This window comes from Miniopterus natalensis, chromosome 15 (genome assembly GCF_054644295.1).
Source record: "Miniopterus natalensis isolate mMinNat1 chromosome 15, mMinNat1.hap1, whole genome shotgun sequence".
In the NCBI taxonomy this organism is placed as follows: domain Eukaryota; kingdom Metazoa; phylum Chordata; class Mammalia; order Chiroptera; family Miniopteridae; genus Miniopterus; species Miniopterus natalensis.
This window is the reverse complement of record NC_142095.1, coordinates 9,090,314-9,108,571: the sequence shown is the minus strand read 5'-3', so window position 1 is coordinate 9,108,571 and position 18,258 is coordinate 9,090,314. Positions and strand designations below refer to the sequence as shown.

At 35.9% G+C, this 18,258-nt stretch overlaps 1 protein-coding gene and 1 pseudogene across 3 annotated transcripts in view; one reads left to right on the top strand and one right to left on the bottom strand.

Annotated features, from left to right (window-relative positions):
- Positions 1-18,258, bottom strand: part of LRRFIP2 (LRR binding FLII interacting protein 2) — an 84,870-nt gene that overhangs the window by 35,788 nt on the left and 30,824 nt on the right. The window contains exons 4-15 of one of the 3 annotated variants that reach the window (XM_087824875.1): positions 18,109-18,165; positions 17,975-18,019; positions 15,212-15,280; positions 12,604-12,645; positions 11,136-11,201; positions 9,582-9,656; positions 8,245-8,295; positions 8,118-8,162; positions 7,237-7,284; positions 6,745-6,801; positions 4,535-4,600; positions 1,926-2,015 (exon numbers count right to left, since the gene is read on the bottom strand). The exons of the other annotated variants lie outside the window; for them this stretch is intronic. Of the exons in view, the coding sequence (XP_087681001.1) occupies positions 1,926-2,015; positions 4,535-4,600; positions 6,745-6,801; positions 7,237-7,284; positions 8,118-8,162; positions 8,245-8,295; positions 9,582-9,656; positions 11,136-11,201; positions 12,604-12,645; positions 15,212-15,280; positions 17,975-18,019; positions 18,109-18,165 (711 nt within the window). The remainder of the gene's footprint in view (positions 1-1,925; positions 2,016-4,534; positions 4,601-6,744; positions 6,802-7,236; positions 7,285-8,117; positions 8,163-8,244; positions 8,296-9,581; positions 9,657-11,135; positions 11,202-12,603; positions 12,646-15,211; positions 15,281-17,974; positions 18,020-18,108; positions 18,166-18,258) is intronic. 3 annotated transcript variants of the gene reach the window in all.
- Positions 17,513-17,624, top strand: LOC148091409 (U2 spliceosomal RNA; annotated as a pseudogene).

Here is an 18,258-nt window from a genome sequence, read left to right as displayed (position 1 = left end):
AGTACCATTTAAATTTTTGAACTTATGGTCAGTATATTAAATTCAAGATATTTCACATAAAAATGCAGATTTCCAGCTTATCTTTTTTAAAAATGTGTGTGTTGGGAGTGGGAGGAGTCTTACCAACATCAAGTCCACTTTTTATTTGTCTACAATGAGCTGAATTATAGGATACCCTTTAAAGGTATCCTACACCAAGGCAAAATTAAGGATATTATATGTATAGGTTCTTAGATAACCATTTAAAAATATAAAAACCAGAATAAATTGAAACTTTCTGAATGAAAACAGAGCATTTTAATTGTAGTGATAAAAAAATAATAATAATAAAAATATATATATATATATACCACTGACTCACAAGCTATAAAATTACAAGGGGCTGACCAGATGTACAACCTGCTCTAGAGAATCTTCTGCTTATGTGATGAGGCGTACAAGCTATACACACAGACTACATATACGGTGCGCATATATATCAAAACATACCATACACTTTAAATATGTACAATTTTAATTTAAAAACATGTAAATAAATAAAAATAACTACCTGGGAAAAGAAAAGTTATATTTAATTAGTAGGGGCAGGGGGAGATTTTTAAAAAATTGTCAACCTTTTCACTTCTGAGTAGTTACTAAAATAAATTGCTAAGAAATACATGTAAGGACTCCATAACCACTAATTCAGACATCACAAATTAGAGGCTAGAATTCAGTTTTAAGAGAAAAAGTGAACACAATAAATTAAATATGTTTATATCTATGAAAAAAACATGGTACTAAATAAGTAAATCACAAAAAGGCAGTACTTCAGGGGAAAGACTTGGGAACCAGTCTTCCAACTTTGTGTGCGGAGATTCCTTGATCTGACCCAGGGTGAAATGGGACTGTTTGAGAGCCAACAATCCAGAATACTTACAGACCACACTTAAAATTACTTCCTATGATTAAAGTCAGAAATAGCTATTTAAATACAATCTATGATGTGCTAAACATAAATAATTATCTCTCCATTAAAAAACTGTCTAACTCTCCTGTGAAGAAACACCGCCTCTCATCTGCTTCAAAGTATTTGACAATCAGAATAGTGTTGGTCCAAGGGCAAAACAACACTAATGCTAGCAAAGGAGAAGAGGTGTCACAGAGGGTAATAAGGCTGCTAGAGAGCTGTTGGTGGGGTTCCTTCATTAAGACAAATGCCACAAGGCATCTACTGGACTGTCTTCCTCCTAAACTCAGTCAGTGATGAATGTGAAAGCAATGGGTAGGCATTTCTTCAAAGCAATGCCATAATCCAAATGTTTAAGATCTATTCAGATTCTTCCCAGTTACTATAAACTAGTGACACTTTACTAAGTAGTATATTTTATTGTTTAATGTCCAAAGTTCACCCAGAACTTTACAGATTCATAAAAACAAAAAGGGTAGAAAAATTTTAAGACCTACCAGGAATATCTAAATATGGGCTAGGTATCAGACAGTTTTCAGGAATTATTTTTAATTTTGTTAGGTAAGATAATGGTACAGTGAGTATGAAAAAAATCCTCAAAAGTTCGGTAGAGATACATACTGAACTATTTATTGGAAAATGACATGATATATGGGATTTGCTTTAATATAATTTGGGGGGGAGGAGGGCAAGGGGAAGAAAAAGATGAAACAAAATTGGCAAAATACTGATAACTGTTGCAGCTATTGATGCGTTTTCTATGGGGGAAATTTTCAACAGAGGAAGTTTTTTAAAAATCAGAACATGTCAATATATACATTCCAAAACAAAACAATTAACTGTATTTCCTGCTAGTGTGTTCAAATAAATATTTGAACACACACAGTAAATTAAGTTCCTAGTTTTAACATAGCCAACGTATTAGCCATTAGTAACACGCCTAGGACAACACAAGCACCCCGTGCAATCCACTCACATTGGTCAAATCCAGGACACTGACATCATCCACCTCAGAGACATAGCTCCCCCTGCGATTGGAGCGACTGAAATAATCGGCAGCAGAAGCCTTTCAGTCAGGAAAAAATGAGACGCTTTAGAAATTAAGAAAAGAGAGAAGAAAAGAATAGGAACATTGGCATATGGGGGGAAAGTCTTTTTGGTATGTGATAAAGTATCCTGAAATGAAGTGAGGAAACTACTGCAATTAATCTACTCAAAAAAGTAAAAAAGACATGTAAAGGGCTTCCCAAATGATATCCCAGCTCCCTCATTTCAGCTTTATTCATCCCAACTAGAGTTCTACAGAGATCAATTACTGCCGGAGGGCCAGCAACACTCCCACGTTGAAGACATGCATCACCCTCACCAGGAGGGTTTCTAGTGTAATCTACCTAACGCCCCTACTATATTTCACAAATTTATTATCCATTATAACTATCAACTCCGTTGAGCACATATATGCTGAACGCAGAATTATTTGCAGGGTATTTACTGCACCCTTTACCCAATTTCCACTGTTCCCTCTTTTTCATATTCCTCAAGACCAAGAACTGAAGAGCAAAATAATCAAAGTACGCCTGGCCGCCTCCTGGTTCCCCAAACACAGCCGGTCATTTTCCACCTTAGACTTTGGCACCGGCCTAGAAAGCTCTTCTAGCTCTTCAAGCAGCTGGCTCCTCACATTTCATGTCTCAGCTCAAAGGTCACTTCCCTCAGAGAACCCTTTTCTGACCACGCATACCAAAGGGACAGGCACAGGCGCACACACACACACTCCCCTCAATGTTGCCTGTCTTATCACCTGCCTCTTCTCTACACAGTCCCAAGGTTACCTTCTTTTTGTTCCTTTCTCCACTAGTTTATTTTCTATTTCTTTCACTACGACATCAACTCTATGGAGTCAGAAATGTGGTCTGGCTTACCATCATTCCCAGCACTTAACACGGTGTCTCACATATAACAGGTACTTCGTAAACATGTATTGAATTAATAAATAATATTTTTTTAACTCACTCATCAGCTATTCCTTACCTCAGAGCTCTGATTACCTTGCTTAAAAGCCCTTCCCTTCCAGGAAGGGAATATGGAAACCCCCCTACAAAGAAGGTTTACAACTGTGAAGCTCTGCAAAGGCCTAATACGATCAAGCAGGAGTATTCTTATTCACAGTAATAGTAATGCATCGTAGATTTACACATACCGAGTGTTTTATTCGTATCTGTGGTCTCAGGATTTTGATAGTTATTCTCTATATAGTAATTCATTTAGTCCATATATTAAGTCTACCTACAATTATTAACATCCATTGTAAAAGTAAAGAAATTGCCATTAATACACTAATAAGTTGTCAAAGTGGTTCAAGCCCAGGCACCATTATTTTAAAGTCTCTGCCTTTAGATTAAGAAGCACAAATTGGCAGTTATAAAAATAGTCATGGGGATGTAAAGTACAGCATAGGGAATATAGTTATTAATATTGTAATAACTATGTATAGTGTACTAGACCTACTGGGGTGATCACTTCATAAGTTATATAGATGTCTAATCATTATGTTTTACAACTAATATCATGTTGTGTGTCAACTGTAATTGAAAATGTTCAAAATTAATTTTTTTAATTATAAAAAATAATAATAAAGCCCCTGCCTTTCCACCCCATCACTTTCTAAGGTTCTTTCAGATGTTCCGGCTTTTTCTTTCTTCTTCAGCTTTGATTAGAAGCATTAATCGGCTTGCCAATGAACCACAACTGCCATTAATTAGATCACTTGCTGGGTTTTTGGCAACAAATCTCACAAACACTTGGTGTTCCCTTCTCTATGAAACTTCTGGTTTACAATCTTTCACAAAACATGACTCATTAAATAACCTTCCGTTTTTCTTAAAGGAATTATAGTCTCTTAGTTATTGGGCTCTTTTTTCTGGCTCTAAGCGGACACATCATCCTCAAATGTACTTTTCAAATCAATTCTTAAATAAAGCAAAAATGTGATCGGCTCTGTAAAATTTCCAGCTTCATCAAAAGAGTAACTTGAAATTACATAATCTGTATTTTAACAAAGCGATTTTTGCCTCTACAATTATTATTCTAGTTGAATTTTAAGACCAGAACTTTAAAATTCTGCCATCAGCTCTTAAAAGTTCACACATCAAAAGATGTACAAACAATGGTTACACTTAAATACACAGCAAAGAAAATGCCTGATGGCAACCTGACTTACAATCCATAGTTATGTGTTTTACACAATTTGGAAGCATTAGTTTTGCTTGAGAAACTGTTTTTGGTGAACTGTGCACATAAATGTGCGTAAAACAGTAACAACGAATAAAAAGAGAAAGTCTTTCAAATACACAACGACCAGCACATAAGGGTGTGAAGAGGCAAGTTATTAATGGAAGCTTACATAGCCAACAGAGAATGTGTACTGTCAGAAACACATTTTTGAAGGCAAATTATTCATATAAGCTAAATTTGAAGAAAATGCTCATTTTGTCAAATGCAAATTTCACCGTTCCACAAATTTCATGTGATCCCACAATGCTGTGATTTTAACTTGTTATGTGTCTGCATGCAAGCCACGCTCACCGCACTCTCCCTTCGCCCACGACTGGAACAGCCAGAAGACGCAATGCTTGCGGTGTCGTCGATACACTATAGATATTAAAAGCAGATCATGAAAAAGGTGCAATTTCACTACAGGTCTTATGTGTAATAAGGACATTAGGTAAGGTTTGGGGAAGCATGCATACACTCTCTATGAGCATTATAATTGGCACCACCTACTGTGCACTAATAAACAGGAAAGGTGTTTCAAGGTATAAGGAGCTATCATTAAAAATCAAAAGACATTTCCAAAAAGCACAAAGAATAAAAAAGTACTTTATCTTTTATTTAAGTTAAAGAAAAGCTGGGAGGAGGCAAGTGTAAACCAGCCAAAACCATCTTTCATGCTTTTAAAACCTCTAGGCCCTTGGGATTCCATTAGGGATCAATAAATATATTTAATGTTTTCGTTTGAGAAATTTAAAAAATATTTTAAAGTGAACTAATATAAGTCAATGACAGAATTTCCTACCAGTATCACACTGAAATTATTCTTATTTTCCTTTATTCCTTCCTATGCAACTTCCTATGCAAGTGGAGGCACTTCTATCATCGCCCTACAGTTTTCTTCCTGTTTCACCAGCAGTACAAGACTTATCTTCAGTACATGTAGGTTATCTCCATTCTGACATCACTAAGAAACCATTCTGGCATTGCTAAGATAATAACTTTGAACCCAACTTGCAAATGAAACAGCAACTAGCCAGCACACAAGGACAAGATTCTACACTTGATGAAAACATCTTACAATAATTTTGTTTCCAAGAGGCCACCACACTTGGGACATTAAAAATGGTGCTAGCCCCGAGAACTGCCAAGTAGAATTTTATTAGAGGGTGGATTAAAAGTACATTTCCTCCTTATGTGAAAACGCTTTTATCTTCTTAAACATCCCTGAGTAATTTTTTGTGAGTATGGGAGTGGAATTCTTGAGAAGTTCCACTTGGAAATGGCAGGACTGAGCCAAACACATATGTAAAAGAAAGCCCATACAGCTCACCTGTTCCACTCAACAAAGTAACATGTGTTGACCATTAAGAAACTGCTTTAATAATGTCTCCAATTTTGAAACTGTCAAGAACAACAAGGTAACTCCTAAAGTCATAATAACTATATAGTTATTGGAACTATGAATTAGTACAGCTTTTTGGTGGGCAATATACATCATAATTTAAATGCATATACTCTTTGATCTTGCCCATTTCATGATTAGCAATTTACCATAAAGATCTACTCACAGAAGTCCACAAAAATATACTTGTATAAGAATGTTCATTGTACAAGTGTCCACAGTAGCAAAAATCTGACAGCCTGAATTTCCATCATTAGGAAAGTAATTTTTTTTAAAGGTACAGTCCAAGCAAAAATGGAGTAATTATCACCATCAAAAAGAATGTGCTGACATAAAACTAACTCTAAGAGGCATTTGGTGGAAAAAGTAAGGAATATGGTTTACTTTTTTTAAAAATCTTTTAAATGTAAAAAAAGAATAAAATAATATTTATGTATTAATATAAAAAGATACTTTAAGAAAGCAAATTAGGAGCAGTATGTAGGAGTCCATATACATACTGTTCAAATAAAGAACACTCATATATGCAAAAAATATCTCTGAAAGGATATTCAAGTACAGAGGCTGCATATGAGGAATGGAAATAGATGGGAAAGGTCAGGGGACTTTTACACTGTACTTTCCTTGAGCTAATATTACTTTTATAAATTAAAAAAATACTTCAATACTGCAGAAAGATTAGGTGATTAGAACTGTCGCACTTTTGTCTTTTATGTAACAGTTCTTGAAAGTTGACTGGTTTTATTTATTAAAGTGCTGGCAAGCAAATGATATGGCTCAATGCAGGAAACAGATGGCCAGGAGAAACACAGGTAGCCGACTCAGACACTGACCTGTGACCACTGAAGAGACAAGAAATTCCACACAAACAACAATTAAATATAAATTTTAAAAAATTCCAATGACACTGACTCCAGACTCATTTAGGAAATTACATGCTAAGTCACTTCCTTACAGAAACCACCAATTGGGACAAATCAGTACTTGAGCTTGTGTGAAGGAAAACGATAATCCATGCATCAGAGTGAAACACACCACATCCTCAGGCGTCTGAACTGCGAGCACAGATTAACCAAGCAACCGAAGGTTTCTAAGAAGCATGCAGAGGCTATCCGCTCACCACAGGGCTGCTTCGGGCTGAGCTTGCTCTTGATGAGTAATAACTGTATTCAGATGGCTAAAAAGTTTCCAAGAAGAAAGGGTTTATAATAACAATCAGCTCCTCATCCGGCTGGGAATATATTAGTGACCTTGGACCTAACTAGCTCCTGGCTCCCAGAGTTAAGGTAACTTATTCCCTGGTCTGAAATTCCACTCATTCCCACCCTCAAGGTCCACCAGCCCACCGCAGGGGGTAGAAGAGGGTGCCCTGAGAAATACTACACTCCTCTTCCTGAGGAACGAATGAACAAGACAAGAGGTTTCTCTATTATACTTTAAGCCATAATTTCCAGCAGGCACTTCCTCATAGCCTGGGTGAGAATCACAATTGGCTAGCTGATGGAGCACAGCTTGCAGAGTAATCACAGGTCAGATTAAATGACCTTTACTTTGTAAGTAAACTGCCCACCTATGCATCACCCTCCTCACCACCTTCTCCGGTTAAACTTACAGTTCGAGAACCATAAGGGGTATACAATCCACCATCACACAGTGACACCTACAGAACAAAGGAAATACCATTTATCTATTCAGCATCAAAGTTCATTTGCAGTGCTCAGTTACAAAAAAGTTTTGAAGAATGGTGTAAGTGCACAGCCTCTCAAGGCGAAGGCTGTGAAGTGATACACACATTTACATGCATAAATTCCCGCATCGGTCTCATTAAAACTTCAAGCTCACACTTCATTAAAAAGCACACTGGTTACAGTATTTCCTTTAACCCATCATGTCAGGAGAACTAACATTCATGAATTCAATCTCTCAAAAGAGGAAGCAGAGCAGAAAAGGTAAGTGAGATCCAAAGCATTTTGCCTACTGTCACAGTAAAATTAAGTAATAAAGCCTCAGATTCCCAGTCAACTAGAACAGGCCACAACACAACAAACAGCTTGAAAGCAACCAACTCATAACGCGCATATTACAAAGAACTATTGTTTTGCTTTCTAGCCAGCCTGCTTTATTAGAGCCCAGTATTAACGTGGCCAAGACCACAGCTGTCCCAAAGAAAAATATGACATCCCAAGCATGGGCAGTCATCTCACAAAAGTAGGCAAGTGTAGTGGGACCCATGCAAATGTATCTTCTCTACAGGAAACCAATTCTAAGAGCCCACCAAAACCAGCAGTATCTACCACTGTGAAGAGATGCTTATTTTTACTCTCCTAAAGTCTTATATGTTAAGCACAAGCAGCACATTCTGCAGTGCACATAACATTAAAGCCAAATGTCCTTGAAGGAATGTTTATTTTGAAGGAAAGTTGTCAAGCCAGAGTCAGCACCATGACAGTGGCCCTACCAGGAGTATACACAGGGGAAGAGGAATATACAGACCAGGCTGGCACTTCTCAGCAGACCAGAGTTCACAGTAGGGGAGGCCTATGAAAAAAAGCACATGATTTAACCCAAAGAAAAGCAACTAGTGGCTTTGAAGGCAACCCACTCCTCAGAAAGTACTAACCCTGGTACTCTTAGATGTTGCCAGAGGGTCACTGTACAGGGAAGAAGACTGCTAAGAAACAAAAACAAAATGAAACAAAATAATTAAGGGGAGAAAGAGAAAGAGAGAGAGAGAATTGGTCTCACCACCATGAGAGTAGAAAGCTTACGTCTATTTCATACTCCATAATTCATTAGCCACTCCTGAATGCTTAAGGTACTTAAGTAACGCATAAAGTGGGAAAACTTAATCACTAGAAACCTTTTTAAATGCCAATTTTAAGGGATAAGAAAGAAAAACACTTGGAATAGTTTTCTATGAACGTGTTTCAGTCCTGTTGGCCTTTGAACATTGTTAGGAGATGGGACAGCACTGTAAGAAGACTCAGAAACGAGGGCCACGGCACAGGGAGGGTGGCAAACAGTGGCCACATTTCAGTCACCAGCAGCTCCTGTGATGTTTTCAATGATCTCATGACACACTCCAAATGGTCTTAACCTGACTATTGGGGAACCAGAAGAAAGAGCTCCGAGTTATCACTATAAATACTCTTTTCCAAATGTTTGGGGAAAATTAGAAAAACCTGTATTTCAAAACAAGCCATGGACAAAGTGCCTTAGTTTAATCAGGTAAGTATACTGGTCACAACGAATCTGTGCACTATCAAGGCACAGCATTTCATAAAAAGGACTCAAATCTTTCTTTTCCTGATGTCATTTGAAGACACAATTTTCAGTTCTTTTTTACCAAGTCAAATCAGACATGGAAAGTAAGAGTATCTAAGTTGTGTGTGCAGGTTTGGACAACTGAAGTATTTTAAATGTACTGTGTGCAAAATGCCTTGAAAAAAACAAGGATTTTAACACTTAACAAATAATCACATTCTCCCCATCCCACTTATAGTATAAATTTTCACATGTAACTTTTATTAAAAGGGCACCCACATGCTGTGTACTGATGCCTACAACTTATTTGAAATGCATCCCCCCAAAAGATGAATGGATGGAGGGACAGTCAGATAATTATATAATAAAGGAAATAGAGTAAAATGTTAATTACAGAATCTAAACAGTAGTTACTCGGTGGTTACTACGTAATTCTGTGAACTTTTTTGTATGTTAAATATTCTTCATTAGAAAAATTTGGGGGGAAATGGTACTCATTTGCAAACATGGTGATTTAATAATTCCCAGTTTAAATTTACACTCATATAGTCTATATAAATTCAGTTACCACAAACTAGTATTATACACACAGCCATTCACAGGTTAGTTTTAACTAGTCAAAGTGCAAAATAGGAAATTAGAAATGTGTTAAAGTCGGATAAAACACACGAAGCCAAAAAACTGTAGACAAACCCGAGTGTGGTAGGCAGAGCTGGGTTTGCTATGTCTAAGACTGCTATAGTTTCTCTGGTCATAGTAGAGGCCACTCTGCAAAAACCAAATCAAACACATTTTTCTTAAGTTAAATGTTGTTAACAACACACAAAGGCAAAATATGATATTGGCAAACCCCTTCATCTCCAAAACAACGAGTTACGGTTACCTGCTTACAAACCAAGTACTTACTTGTTTTTACTTTAAAAACAAGAATATAAACTCTCAGGCAAATGAAATGGAAATAAGTGACTTATTCTCATGACACACTTAGGAATGTCCCTGAAAAACCCAGGACAACTGAATAATTACCACTTTTATAATCCATTTGGCAATGCCACAGATATTATTAAACAGTGATTTTTTCCAATCTTCCCCTAGTCCCATTATTTGTCAAAATAAACTAATCAAATTAAATTACCAGAGAGAAAGAGAGAGCACACTAAATATGGTTTGGTCTAGAACATCTATGGCAGGTCATTTTCAATACACTGCACAAAACAGTAATTTTATGTACTGTGGTTACTTGAGAGGGAGAAAATTCTCTTTCTAACCTCTCCAGCCATCTTTTTTACCCAAGGTTAAGGAAATTTGGGCAATCCCTGACTCCTCCACTGCTGACGTAACCAGGGACACTCCTACTCTGACCCCACCCCTGCCACTTCTGGCCCAGCCTTCCTGTGCCACACCCTCGAGGAGACACTATGACTCACCTCTCCTCAGAGCTCCCAGTACTCCACTACTCGACCCTCCAGGGCTTCTCACCAGCATCCTCTCCATTCTGTTCTCTCCTCCCTCCCCTTTCTACCAGCCAAGGTCTCCTGGCCTTCTCTCCACCCCAGCAATGGTCAGAGCAGGGAGCTCAGAACTACACCTCCTCTGAGGGTACAGTGCACCCTCACAGGAAAGAGGTGTTCCTAGCACCCCAAACGGGCATTCTGGACATATTTCCCCCCCAGGGAAATGTTGTTTAGCAAGGTGGCTGGAATGGAGAGCACTATTAGTTCAGCAATTTAATTACAAGTTAAAAGAGTTTTCTGCAAGACAGCATGGAAACTCTGCCATCACATGCCTTAATGTTTCTACCAGAAAAGTCATTCCACATTCCCAAAATCTGATCTACTAACAAACTTTCAGAATAGAACCCATTCGTGAGTTTGATACTGCCTATAGTACCACAACTAAATCAATTTAAATGTCTAATATAAGGATAAGCAGCTCACTAAATCTACTCTTGAGGTACATTCCAAAGGACAGACCATAAATGAAAATATGTTGTTAATGAACTTTTCTGACACCTTCCTAACTCTAGCCCCTGGGGTTAGCATATATTAACTTGATATTAAATCTTGTAAATGAAAGCAAAATTATTTTTAAATAAGGTTCTGATAAATCAAGTTTCAGTATATTATCAAATTTCAATAATGCCTAAGGAGCACACCAAAGCAGCCATAACTCTTAAGTTCCCTAAGAGTAATCCGTGAAGTTTACAGCAACACAACATACTGTGATAGGAGACACAACAGAACTAACCAGTGGGTCTTTATGGGAACCAGAAGATCTCTTCTTCATTCCATAAGAGTGACTGTAAGAATGATTCTAGGAGTAAATTTTTGAAGTTAAATATCTGAAGATGAATGATCATACAGTGAAGTTTGAAAAAAAATAATTTAATAAAATTATAGACAGAAAGGTCCATATGAGATACAGAGTAATCCACATGCAGTCTAATTCCATCTGTTAGTAAGTGATCCACAGCACCTGACTGGCTAAGATATACTGCCTCTCTACACATCTGCATTTCCCCTGACCTCCCCCACCTCTATGCCATCCAGCTCAGCGCCCAGTCAGCTGGGGAAAAAAAAAGTAATTAGGACACAGAGCCAGGCAGGATATTTGTGAGGACCTTCACCCCACACCTCACTTGAGTCCCTCTATCTTCATTATAAAGGTATGGGTGACAAGAATCCTTCTTTGGACCAACAAAAACAAAACTGAGATAACAAAGAACATGATATTGCATTGCCCCAGAAGTACTCTTAACCCAAGTGAGGGGTCCCACAGCATGTGCTGCTCAGGAGCACAGAGCGAGATGGTATGGGGATTCCGCATAACAGCAGCATTACTGGGTAATAACCTTCTATGAGTCCTCTGAAGATAGCACTATCTCAACACATACCTTCACCTAGGAAAACAGAGCCAAGTGTGTATGCCAGGATAAAGGACAGCAACAGTACTGACCAAGTCAACTGGCAGACAAGAAATCCAATCTAGGTGTGTCTTGTTCCCCTGAAATGAGGAAGTACAGCTAGACGTGTCCTACCTAGGCCAACCTACTGACATGCACAGCTAGATCCTGAATCAATAATTATGTACTCATTTCTTTTTTGAATATGCTTCTCTCTCTTTTTATACATTACCCTGGACATTTTAAGAGATGTCTTACATGTTTAGAAAATCTATTGACATAATATTAATCCAAGAAAAACATGCTATAGCTTATCTTCCTTGGCTAAAATGACATGCCATAAAAAAAAACCAAATCAAGCAAAAATTAATGGATATAACTGATGTTTCGGGAGTTATCTGTCACTGCTAGACATTTTCTGTCACTGCTAGCTGTGACACCTAACATTAAACACAGTGAAGCCTGTGCTGCCATAGTTCAGTGCGTATCAAAACCCTGCTATAAACACGCTTCAAGGGCAATGAATGTATGTTAGCTGAGTGATTCATCGTCTCAAGAAAATACATTACTACCAATCTTAGTCCTGAAGAGGGAAGCAAATAATTTTTATCTGATCCTAAAATTCTAAAAGAAAAAAGTTATTCAAATGTTAATTATGCCACAATTGCAAAACAATAGTTTTTGCTTTGTTAGTCATACGTATTCCCCAAAACATCATAACAAACCTGTGAAAGTTAGTCATAATCCATGATTAGCATCATCAGGGGTTTATAAAGTAAAACTACATTTAACAAAAAGTCATGCACTACATACTAATGATGAAAGTCTTGATGATCTATCCTTGAGAGGATCATACTGATTTCAGAAAAAGATGAAAGTAGGGTTATTTCCAAAGTCAGAAATATAAAAGGGGGAAAAACTGACATTTGCAAGTTATTAAAAATCCAGCACTATTTTAAAAGCCCCAAATTATTAAACACCAAGGCTATTAAATGTGAATTAAAGAATATCCGCCCCACTGCTCTTTCCTAGTATAAGTTATTGCTAAGCTATATGTAAAGTTGAATGTTCTCTTTAAATACAGAGCCCATCATCAATAATAGTGAGATGATTTGATCTCACTACACTCTGGCACAAAAAACCCTAAGGAAGGCTTTAAATACAGGAATTAAGCCTTCTGAAGCCAAAAGATGTTTTGCTTTTTATTACTGTGACTGTTACCATCATTTCCCATCGTTTGAACAAGGAAAAAACAAGGCATGGACAGTCAGTGAGGCAAGAGCACATAACTCATCAAGCTCACATAAAGCAAGGGCCGCAGCAAAATAGGGGGAATTCCCTTGCACCGGCTCATGGATACACACCTAAAACACTTCTCTTCTCAAGAACCTTCCCTATTAAAAATGCTGAACCGAACTAGAAAGTTGGTCAGTGCACAGTATAGAATGCACAGCATACATACAATTGTGGCATTAAATATAAATCAAAGAGAAATATATAAAACCTATAATCAGAAAACCATACTTCATGGAGGATCTTTAAGAAAAGAAGATGCCCTGGCCGGGTGGCTCAGTTGGTTGGAGCATTGGGGACACCAAAAGGTCGTGGGTTCGACCCCCAGGCAGGCGTGTAATGGAGACAACAGACAGATGTGTCTTTCTCATATCAATGCTTCTCTCTCTCTCCCCCTTCCTCTATCTCTGAAATCAATAAAAACATCCTCGGGTGAGAATTAAAAAAGAAAAGAAGATAATGGATTACCACATTTCAAATCCAAAAAACTGAATTAGATAGTAACTGGTTAGATTTATGGTCTCCTACCGTTCGTTTTTAAGCATTCTAGTTTCTATTTTTATGCAATCTCGCCCAGAAGACCAATGAATAAAACACATAAAGGCAGTGAGCCAGTGCCTCAGGTCCTTTGTTAAACACATCTTTCTTCTTACAACTCTTACAACCACTTATGATTTTAGGGAATAATGTTTAAAACCTAAAATAATGTTTTCCTACGTGTAGGTTGCAACTAAATAGTAGGTCACGAAATCAATTTATGGGTTCAACCAGCACTTAGAAAAAATGAAATAGAAAATAAGAGTTTATTGTGCACAGTAAGAATAAATATTATTTTGTGAAATTTTTGTTTCAATAATATATCCTGTATACTTATATAATATACAAACACACTGGCACATATCTGCATGCATATACTGGGTGACAGTGTAAAATGTATTTCTTGTTGCAGAGATTGCATTTTCCAAAAGTTTAAATTTCAGCAGAAGATCAAACTGTCAATCCTAGTTCTAATAAAACATTACAATAAGAGTTCAAACAACACCCAGGTCCTCCCTTCATGCCCAATGACATGGTCATTTACAAAAGATATTGGAGGGGAAAAAAACAAAATATATTTCAATAGTATAAGGCTAAGTGATACAATTTTACCACTGGTATAAATTCAGTGAAAATGATACTGTAATAAATACCAAAAGGTATTAAAACAAAATATCTGCATTTGCAATGGTTTTCTCATATTATCCTGAAGTTAACAGAAAAGGCAAACAATGAAGAGTGTTATTTCATGTGTGAAAAATCTTATTTATCCAAATTTTTCTAAAATGTCTAAAGATGGGCATTTAGTAAACGATGCACAATGGTAAAATATCACTATGAGGAGTAACATTTCCCTGAAAATAAAGTTCCTTCTCAAAAGAAATTTCATTTACTTCTCATCTCAATTAACAAAATATCTTTTTTGTTTTAAAAAATACCACAACCAAAACATGTATTACTCAAGCCACACACTCTAGCATATAAACTATTCTATTCTCCCAACCAGATACATTCACTGAAGATAACAGTCAGGTCTTATTTCTTCTCATTCTCTCTGTTGCATCAGTGGCATTTCCCAAAGGCACAGGATTTAAGCTGAACTGAAATTAACCTGTTTCAGTTTTCCCTTGCCAAAATATAATGCACAGGTCAGCAGGTTTAAAGAGATCGCTGAATATATCTGGTAGGGAAATCCGTAACTTGGACACCCCAATTGCTATTAGAACGGTTAGGTTAAAAAAAGAACACCCCCTCCCCCCCAAGAAGTGATAGTTGGTATTTATGTTGTTTAAAAACATAATAATTCACAAAGGAGGGGGAAAAAGGAAATACAAAGGGCTCTAGCTAAAACACTTCAAATCTGCTATTATAAGCTATCAAAAAGAGTGTTTTTTAACTCAGGATACTTGTCTGAAGATTTTCACTTGGAAAAAACAAAACAAAACAAAAGAAAGTATAGCAAACAGGTTGTAGAAACAAAGTTCAGTAAGTGTCAGTTTCCATTAGAATGTACCTATTACTCAGGCCCCAGAACTGTGAGTCAATAGTGAATGCATAATACTAACACTGCACATTTTTCTGGACTACACACCATGATGTCTTTCCTTTTGGGTGTACTGGCTCTGCTCCAATGTGTCCCAGATATGTCCTTCGATGGGTTCTTCAGCAGAATTAAACAGTGTAGTAGTAAATGACAAAACACAAATTGCAAGCATATTAAAATTATACTGAGGCTATTGACACATAACCATGAACCAATACATACAACAATAAAAATCTCCACAGTGAGAAAAAACAATATATCCTACTGCTCTGATTCAAGATCATCTCACATTCTAATTTTGGATGTCTACCATACAGTATTTCAGTATATAAAGTGGTGACCAAGCAGTTGCAAGATATTTTTTAAGGCATATTGTTTTTAAAGTAACAAACTGTTTCAATTCTAAACCCAGGGCTTTGATTTAACCCTCCCTCCCCCAAACCTACCATTCACAGTCTTGAACTATGTTTCCCCTTTTTATTTTTAACACAGAATGTATAAAAATACACTGACACCATTTTTAGCCCAAACAGCTTCTGGCAGGCCACCTTTCAAGAAGGTAGTAATTGGAGAGTTAATTGGACAAAAGGAAACATCAAAGTTCTAAGAATGCTGCATAAAACCACATCTGCTTCACATCCAGGTACTTCTAACGTTCATACATCAAAGTCCAAAAGTAATTAGACTTTTAAATACACAGCTCATAAGAAAAATATTTTTTTGAAAAATAACAGGCAGAGAAATACCAAAACCCAAAATTTTAAACAAATTCTAGTAAAAATTAGGTCAGTATTTTAGGCTATCACATTAATTTTTACAAAGAATAAAAGTTGTCCACATATTCAGCTTAATGTAATCAGTAAAGATAATTTTAAAAGCAAATAATCTGATGAAAACTTAGAACTTTCAATATTATCTAGTTAAAAGGAAAAAAAACTAGTCTCAATTATATTTCTTTTAAACAATGTTATTAGTGAGCTTTCAAACTTATTTCCAGGAAAGTTTAAATATTTAAAATGTGCTGAATGTACACTCATACACAGTGAAGTACTAAAGTCTTCTACAGTGTAAAATTTTTATTAATATTTAAGTTTGCACAGATTTTTTTTTTAATATTGGAAGCTTTACTCTTTTTCCCATAGTAACAAATTTTTCTTAATTACCATAATGAATAAAATACTGTGAGAATTCTAGTTATAACTTAAATGCATTTAATGATATTATTTCCATAAAAAGAAAATCAACTCATTACTTTATAGACACTCTGTGTAAACAATTTCTTATTAGTTTAGTTTAGAATCTCTTTTTTGTTTGCGGACTTGTTTTAAAGGCTTCTGAATTAGGTCGAACTTGGATAGTTTTATGATTAGGTTAAACTAATATATTATAATCAAGTTTCCCTGAGGCCACATACAAATTTACAAATAACCAGCTTGATAATAACTATGAAAAACTGTATCTATGAACATTATAATAAAAAGCAAAGGAAAAAGCCAGGCGTTTTTTAAAAGGCAGGGGAAAGGGATTATTTTCAAAGCCCTCAAAGACATTCAACTTCTAATCTTTTGTTGACTAACTCCTGTATGATTCTTCTTGAAGTATTTAAATATATATATATAATCTATCTATCTCCAGGGAAAATGACAAACTTACTATCTTAAAGTCTTTCTCCTATAAAATCATTCTGAAGCTGCTGATTTGATTTGTGTAAAGCTTTGTTAATATTCTTATAAATTTAAACTTTCATAATTAACCAAAATATTTATGACTCAAAAACTAGCTTATTAACTTACTCTAAAAAGACAGCAGATTATATTCATCAAAAGTAATATAACCAGGGTAAAAAACTATTTAAGAATACAAACGCATCAATAACTAACATATTGGGACATACTCAGTTAATTACAGTATATTTTTATACATTATGTAAGACGGGAAGAAAACTAGACTTAGAAAATAGACAAATATAGACCTTAACATGATAGATTATTTTACTGATGAAACATCTGGATGTAAGCATATATAGGTAAAATATTATCAATGTGCACATTAGAAGAATTGCTTTAAAGTTTAAAGCACAATTTTTTAAGAGAGAGATTAGTGTCTTGGCACATATGCAAGCCTTTAACAAGCGATTTCTCATTTATCTTGATACGCAACAATGCATGTTAAAAACCTGAGACACACTACCAAATGTTAGTAGAAATGTTGAAGCATGATAATTTCTGTAAATATGACAAGCAGGGATTTTTCAAATTAGTAGCTCCATTTTTCCATGTAACAAAACTATAATTAGTCATCCAAACTTCAAAATATTTCTCACTTAATAAATTATTTAAAAAACTATTAATCGCTTCTTGGCCTTTTGGCTAAGATCAAACATAGTATCTGTTCTTATCAAGTTTAATATCTACCCAAGGACAATGTATTAAATGGATTTTTGGAGCAAGAAAAAAATTTTGAAAATATAAAAGTAGGAAAAATCTGAAAGTTAGAACCATGCAGATGTTATTCTACAAAATCAATCATAGTATTTTGTGATAATTTCCCAAAATCAAAGGTCCTTTTATAAAAAGAGTAAATACTTACGATAATAGATGAAAATATTTATGATTTAGCATTGATTTACTTATAGCAATAATTGAGAGAAAGCATCACTTTCCAATGAAAGAACTTTGCCAATATATTCTTTAAAAAAAGGGGGGGGAGGCAAAGGAATATATGAGCATTGTCAGACTGCTTAGGCAATGGTGCTGCAGAAAGCGCAGACATATAAGCTTTGCTATTGTGTAAACAACTTAAAATACCAACCCTGTGACTGCCAAGACTTCGAATGGACAATGCATCCTCAACTCCCTGATAAAAATAAAAACAAAAGATTGTGAGTGACTACATTAAGTTAAGGAGGAAAAGCATTAGAGGCAAGTTTATAGGTTATTACAAACCAGATAAGGACGATGATGACTGGACCGGTGGGAATACCTGGCCCTTTCTGAATCTTCCTGGGAGAGGAGAAAGTACATGGAGAATTAATCACTGAACAGAGGATTGCCTATCAGAACAACTGAGTGAAGAAGAGTCAGTTCAGAGCACAG